General features: G+C 55.6%; 1 protein-coding gene across 5 annotated transcripts in view; it reads right to left on the bottom strand.

The window, feature by feature from the left end:
- Positions 1 to 1,833: 1,833 nt before the first annotated feature.
- The window catches only part of CBS (cystathionine beta-synthase), a 28,199-nt gene continuing 22,688 nt past the window's right edge, over positions 1,834 to 7,344 (bottom strand). For 3 of the 5 annotated variants that reach the window (XM_050784440.1, XM_050784439.1, XM_050784441.1), the window contains exons 16-18: positions 5,913 to 5,997; positions 5,170 to 5,211; positions 1,834 to 2,639 (exon numbers count right to left, since the gene is read on the bottom strand). In XM_050784440.1, coding sequence (XP_050640397.1) covers positions 2,536 to 2,639; positions 5,170 to 5,211; positions 5,913 to 5,997 — 231 coding nt within the window. In that variant the 3' untranslated portion in view covers positions 1,834 to 2,535. The remainder of the gene's footprint in view (positions 2,640 to 5,169; positions 5,212 to 5,912; positions 5,998 to 7,344) is intronic. The other 2 variants (XM_050784443.1, XM_050784442.1) reach the window with 1 other exon arrangement.

Genomic DNA, 7,344 nt, shown 5'->3' with positions numbered 1-7,344 from the left:
AAACCAGAATAAAAACCAAAATCAGAGTATCCAGAAATCCAAGCCAGGTCAAAACCAAATCCAAAGTATCAGGCAATTCAGGTTAAGTCAAAAACCAAAGTGCCAGTACAGGCACGCCGTGGGTGATCAGGCCACGCTTCTACTCAAATGCAGTGGGCAAGTTCCGAAGACCAGTCTTACCAAGTTTCAGATGTCCGGACTTAAAGTGCCAGTTCCTTCCCGGTGTTCAGCCTCTGCGTGGATTCTCCGCGGGTGTCTGCTGTGCACTGCTCTGACGAGACGTTCCACCGGGGCAAATGCCTACCCGGGAGCGCTCTCAGGATCCGCGTGGCTCCAGCTGGCCTGAGGCCCCACAGGGATGTTCCACAGGGCAGGCCTAAGCGACCTAAGGGGCTGCCTCGACTGTCTGTTAATCACCTCGCTTCCCGGTCAGGGAACCAAGAAATGTAGCAGGACGAGCCGCAGACAAAACTCCTCAGACACCGGATTAAAGAAGGAAGAGGTTTTTCGTTTGGCCGGGAGCGTCAGCAGACTCGCGACTTAAGAACTGAGCTCCCTGAAGAGAGTTCCTGGCCCCTTTAAGGGCTTACAGCTCTAAGAGGTTCCACGTGAAAGGGTGATGCTAGATTGAGAGCACATGTGGTTAGAGTGGGGGTTAACCTTTTAACCTCAGGCCTGGTCATCAGTGGCACCAGCTGGTCTTGCCACGGACTTCATTCCTGTTGTTTTTCAACTTTTACTTCCTCCTCCTCCTCAGAGACAGGGGACAGTAAGAGAAATGGCTTCTCTCCTCAATGAGACACCTCTTGATACACACTAGCATGGCTATAATAATTTAAAACAAGAAAATAACAAGTGTTGATAAGGACCTGGAGAAACTGGAACCCTCATGCACTGTTGGTGAGAATGGAAATGGGTGAGACCGCTGTGGAACACAGCTTGATGGTTCCTCAAAAAAAAACATGGAGGCCGGGCATGGGGGTGCACGCCTGTCATCCCAGCACTTTGGGAGGCCCAGGCAGGCAGATCACCTGAGGTCAGGAGTTCGAGACCAGCTTGGCCAACATGGTGAAACCCCATCTCTACAAAATATAAAAATTAGCCAGGCAGAGTGGTGCATGCCTGTAATACCAGCTACTTGGGAGGCTAAGGCAGGAGAATTGCTTGAACCCAGGAAGCAGAGGTTGCAGTGAGCTGAGATTGTGCCATTGCACTCCAGCCTGGCGACACAGTGAGACTCCATCTCAAAAAATAAATAAATAAATGCAGTGGCTCACGCCTGTCATCCCAGTACTTTGGGAGGCCGAGGCGGGTGGATCACGAGGTCAGGAGATCGAGAGCATCCTGGCCAACATGGTGAAACCCCATATCTACAAAATACAAAAATTAGCCAGGTGTGGTGGCGGGCACCTGTAGTCCCAGCTACTCCGGAGGCTGAGGCAGGAGAATGGCATGAACCTGGGAGGCGGAAGTTGCAGTGAGCCGAGATTGCACCACTGCACTCCAGCCTGGGTGACAGAGCCAGACTCTGTCTCCAAAAATAAAATAAAAAAATAAAAATTAAACGTGGAGTTACCACATTACCCAGTAATGCCACTCCTGGGTACACACCCAAGAAAAATGAAAAGAGGTGTCCAAAATAGCCCTGAATGTGCACAACAGATTACTCACAAGGGCTGAAAAGCAGAAACAACCCAAGTCCGACAAATGAGGAACCAAAATGTGCTCTATCCACGAGATAGCTGCTTATTCGGTCACAAAAAGAAACCAAGTACATGTGTTCTGACATGGGTGAAAATACTATGCAAAGTGAAATAAGACACGAGGCCACGATTGTGTGATTCCATTTATATGAAACGTCCAGAACAGGGAGAACCTATTTTAGACAATAGAGACAGAAAGGCGATTAGCAGTTGCCAGGGGAGGAGGAAGACGGGAGGGGAAATGATTGCTTCCTGCGGTGATGAGAGAATGTTCCGGAACGTGACAGAGGTGGTGTCTACACAACTTTCTGGATGTACTAAATGCCGCTGATCATTTACTTTAAGGTGATTGATTTTTAGGTAAGTTGAATTTCACCTCGATTAAAAAACCCCAAACACACAAACTGCTCCCACCAGCTCAGTCCCGAGCAGACGGCGCTACCCGTGGAGGATGCCCAGCCACCCGGGCTTCTCCCTGCCCGCTTCCCTGTCCCCGTCCTGGACTCTTCTCTCTTTTGCCTTTAATCCACTCTGCCCAGTCATTGCTCGTGTTCTTCCTACCTGGCCGACTTCTCTCTCAGTATTTCCTTAGTGAAACATCCTAAGAGGAAGTTACATTAGAGAAAAGCGCATTTCATCTCACAGGCCGTAAATAGGGCCATTTAGGAAGCCATGTGTTAATGAGAGGAGACGGATGCTCCTTGCCGTCTGCAGGGATAACGGGTACCAGGCGAGGCAGTTACCAATCCCATGTGTGTTTAGGGCTCAGGAAAGCAAAGGAGAAGCGGGCCAGGGTGGTGGGGCCGCTCCACAGTGCCCAGCGCTCCAGACTTCACTTCTGGTCCCGCTCCTGCGCGGCCACGAAGTTCAGCAAGTCAATGGCGGTGACCACCCCGAACACCATCTGCCGCTGACTGGACTTCCCGGTGCTGTGGTCTGAGGGGAGAACGAGGCAGCGCGTCTGCAGGTGCCGCGGGAGGCTGGGCGGGCTGCTGCGGGGCAGGAGGCTCCTGGGGGCCTAGGGGACCTACCTGTGCACCGTGGGGGCCCCAGGGCGGCCTGCTGGAGCCCAGCAGCCAAGGCTGTGGTTTTTTTTTTTTTTTTTTTCCCGAGACAGAGCCTCACTGTCACCCAGGCTGGAGTGCAGTGGTGCAGTCTTGGCTCACTGCAACCTCCACCTCCTGGGTTCAAGTGATTCTCGTGCCTCAGACTCCCAAGGAGCTGGGACTTCAGGTGCACATCACCACACCCAGCTAATTTTTGTATTTTTAGTAGAGATGGGGTTTTGCCATACTGGCCAGGCTGGCCTCGGACTCCTGACCTCAAGTGATCCACCTGCCTCAGCCTCCCAAAGTGCTGGGATCACAGGCTTGAGCCACTGGGCCTGGCCAAGCCTCTTCTGATATGAGCCCCATGGGGTCCCAGGCCAGGCTCTACCCCCACCCCATGAGTCCCATGGGCCCCAGGCCAGGCTCCACCCACCGCATGAGTCCCCTGGGCCCCAGGCCAGGCTCCACCCACCGCATGAGTCCCCTGGGCCCCAGGCCAGGCTCCACCCACCGCATGAGCCCCCTGGGCTCCAGGCCAGGCTCCACCCACTGTATGAGTCCCCTAGGCCCCAGGCCAGGCTCTACCCAGCCCCTCCACCCCATGAGTTCCCTGAGCCCCAGGCCAGGCTCCACCCAGTGCATGTCAGGACGCACCCTTCCCCGGCCCACCATAAGGCTCCTGAGGTGCTCAGGACTTCAGAGCTGGTGTGAGCCTGAAATTCAAGCCTGCTCACAAGGCCGGCACAGTGGCTCACACCTGTGATCCCAGCGCTGTGAAAGGCCAAGGTGGGAGGATCATTTAAGCCCAGAAGTCTGGGACCAGCCTAGGCAACATATCGAGACCCCATCTCTACAGAATATTTTTTTTTGAAACGGAGTCTCACTGTGTCGCCCAGGCTGGAGTGCAGTGGCGTGATCTCCGCTCACTGCAAGCTCGCCTCCCGGGTTCACGCCATTCTCCTGCCTCAGCCTCCCGAGTAGCTGGGACTACAGGGGCACCGCCACCTCGCCCGGCTAGTTTTTTTGTATTTTTAGTAGAGACGGGGTTTCACTGTGTTAGCCAGGATGGTCTCGATTTCCTGACCTCGTGATCCGCCCACCTCGGCCTCCCAAAGTGCTGGGATTACAGGCTTGAGCCACTGCGCCCGGCCAGAATATTTTTTAAAATAAATTAGTTGAGCATGGTGGCATATGCTTGTGGTCTCGGCTACTTGGGAGACTGAGGCAGAAGGATCAGTTAAGCACAGGAAGTCGAGCCTGCAGCGAGCTGTGATGGCACCACTGCACTCCAGTCTGGGCAACAGAGCAAGACCCTGTCTCTAAAAACAGACAAAAACCCCTTGCCACCACGGGCAGCACACAGCTCCCATCTCTGGCCTGATTCTGTCTTCACCCCTACTGCCTTCTCCTGGCAAGCGTGGGCTCGGTGTTAATGCTGGCCCAGGTTCCCATGATGGTTAATTTTAATACAGATTAACGGGGCCGTGGGGAGCCCAGGCATTGGTCACACATCATTCTGGGTGTGTGTGAGGGGATTTCTCGATTAGCACAAGAGTCAACACGCGTGCTACTGTGGAGGGCCTCACCCAAGCAGCTGAGGCCTGAATAGAACCAAAGGTGGAATTTCCTGCCTTGGGGCTTGAACCGCTGGCTCTCCAGTCTCCAGCTTGCCGCCTCACCCTGCAGATCTCAGGGTCTGTCAGCCTCTGTGATCTCATGAGCCAGTTCCTTAACACAGATCTCATTCCCTCCCTCTCTCCCCTCCCCACACATCCTCTCGGTCCTGCGTCTCCGCAGGACCCTATGCCAGCTGTCATGAGGCACAGAGGGGTGAGCAGGGTGGGGGTAAGGAACATCAAGGCAGAGCCCTCGGAGCCCATCCCCACTCTGCCACGGCTGTCACTCCTATCTGTAGGCAGAGGTCCCTACTTAGCGCCCCAGGAAAACCAGGGAACCCAGATGAGATCAGCTCCTTGCGTTTCGGGGACACTGAGGCACAGTGACAGTGTTGGAGAAGGGAGCCCTGAGTGCCGCAGGCTTCTGTGGCCCTGAGGCAGTGAACCAGGGCTGGCCGGTGGGCTTTCCGACCACGGCCAGGTGGTGGTATGTTAGGTCTTGGGGGCTGTGTCATCTCTGTTGTGACCACACAGCCCTGACCTGCTCGAAAGCAGCCACAGGCAGTGGTGACAAGCGTGGACATGCTCCAGGAAGACTTGAGTTGGGGACCCTGACATTGGCATTTGCATCTTTTTTTTTTTTTTTCTGAGATGTTCAAACACAAGTAAATGTGAGATGAAGAGGGGAACCCTCCTACCCAAGCTCGGGGGTGGGTCCAGGGCCCTGGAAAGCCTTCATTTGCCATGGGGAGGCTGTGATTCTGAGCCTGAGAGCCATTCTGAGGGGTGGGTGTTACCTACCTGCAGGCCCCCCCACCACACCTGCCCAGGCCTGGTCCCGTGCTGCAGAGCCAAGGATGGGAGATGGGGTTAGACTCGGGGCCCTCACGGACCAGCCTCAGCCGCCCAGTGCTCACCCACTGCACACAGGCCTGGTGGGTGGGCAGGGTCCGGGCTCCAGGCCCCCTCCCAACTCTTCCTGTGGGCCCTGGGCCGAGGGCTGCCATCTATAACCCAAAACCTGCAAGCGACTCTCCTGGCCTGTGGGGACGCCCGGGGATGTGCTCAGGAGTCGCCAAACCTCACGAGCTCGCTGGGAGCAGGGCTCCGAGGACAGCCCACGAGTAGCTCCTCTAAGACCCACGTGGGGGTTTCCGTTCAGAGCAGCCTGAAGGCCACGAGGCTGTTGGGGCAAACACCTGCCTCTCCAGGGCTGCAGGACATGGCCAGGGTCAGGACTTGAAACCCTTCCAGATGTTTCTGGGCTTGTCCCTGAGAGTCCCCAAGACTGCTGGCCTCCCAGGAGGCAAAGGGCCCTACCCTGTGTGGCCTGAGGGGTCCCTGCAGGAATCACAGGTGCAGCCCACCAGCCCGGGGCATGTGGGAGGCCTGGGCATAAAGACTGGGTGTCACTGAAGGTCGGCACCACCCACTCCCCTAACACCCCGCGGGGGACGGGGGCCCAGCTGCTGCCCATGGCAGAGGCCAGGCTTGGTGGCCTGACCCCAGTGAGAATCCCATGCACAGAGCAGGTCTCCACTCACACTGGATCTGCTCGTGCACCACCAGGGCGAAGTGGTCCATCTCCAGGATGTGCGAGAGCCTGCCCAGCGTGTCCGTCAGGCGGATCTGCAAGGGAAGCGCGGTCAGTGGGCCCCACCGGTCCCAGGAAAAGGAACACGGGTGACAGGAAAGCATCGCGCAAAAGGATCCTAACCTAGGAATCAGAGGGTGACAGGACACACTGAGAAAGACCCTTTGAGGAGGCCAGGCACGACGGCTCACACCTGTAATCCCAGCACTTTGGGAGGCCGAGGAGGGCAGATCACTTGAGGTCACGAGTTCGAGACCAGCCCGGCCAACATGGTGAAACCCTGTCTCTATTAAAAATACAAAAATTAACAGGGCGTGGTGGTGAGTGCCTGCAATCCCAGCTACTCAGGAGGCTGAGGCAGGAGAATCGCTTGAACCTGGGAGGCAGAGGTTACAGTGAGCTGAGATCCGGCCACTGCACTCCAGCCTGGGCAACAGAGGGTGACTCAGTCTCAAAAAAATAAAATTAAAATAAAATAAAATAAAATAAAATAAAATGAAATGAAATGAAATAAAATAAAATAATAAAATAAAAAATACCCTTTGAGGAACTATCAAATTAAGAAAGGGGCTGGGAGTGGTGGCTGTTGCCTATAATCCCAGCACCTTGGGAGCCCAAGGCAGGAGGATAGCTTGAGCCCAGGAGTTTGAAACCAGCCTGGACAACATAGCAAGACCTCATCAAAAATACAAAAACCTAGCCAAGCACGGTGGCGTGTGCCTGTAGTCCCGGCCACTTGGAGGCTGAGGCAGGTGCATTGATTGAGCCTGGGAGTTCAAGGCTGCAGTGAGCCATGATCACGCCACTCAACTCCAGCCTGGGCGGCAGAGCGAGACTCAGTCTTGAGGGGAAATATAAAACAGGAAGGGACGTGGAGAGGCCGCGAATGCACTGTTACGTCAAAAAGCCAGTGTGAAAGGGCTCTGTGCTGTATGATTCCAACCCTATGATGTCCTATTTAAGGCAAAACTAGTAAAAAAGAGCCGTGGACTCCGGGGTCGGGGGTGGGCTGAACAGCCGGAGTGCAGGGGCGTTTTAGGGTGCGAGCGTTCCTCTGGAGGGTCCTGTGACTCCCATCTGAGGGGAGCTCAAACCTCCACTCACTGTGGCCTTCGCTGCCATCGATTTCCTGGGGAAATGCCACCAGGGCTGCACAAGCCTCTCCTGGGACACAGTGAGGACACTTACTTATCAGCAACGGGCAGGCAAACCCAGAGGTGGGGCGCACCTCACACTGAACCACCCTCAGGTCTGCGCGGCAGGTGTCCTTCCCGTTTCGACCTGGCAGTAGAGGCGGCTCCCCAGGTAAGCCGTGAGCTCCCGGGGCTCGGAGGGGGCACTGCCTGACCCTGTACCGAATGCTCAGGAGGCAAAGCACCGCG

This window comes from Macaca thibetana, chromosome 3 (assembly GCF_024542745.1).
Source record: "Macaca thibetana thibetana isolate TM-01 chromosome 3, ASM2454274v1, whole genome shotgun sequence".
NCBI lineage: Eukaryota > Metazoa > Chordata > Mammalia > Primates > Cercopithecidae > Macaca > Macaca thibetana.
The sequence above is the reverse complement of the archived record's forward strand: the minus strand, read 5'-3'. Positions and strand labels throughout refer to the sequence as shown.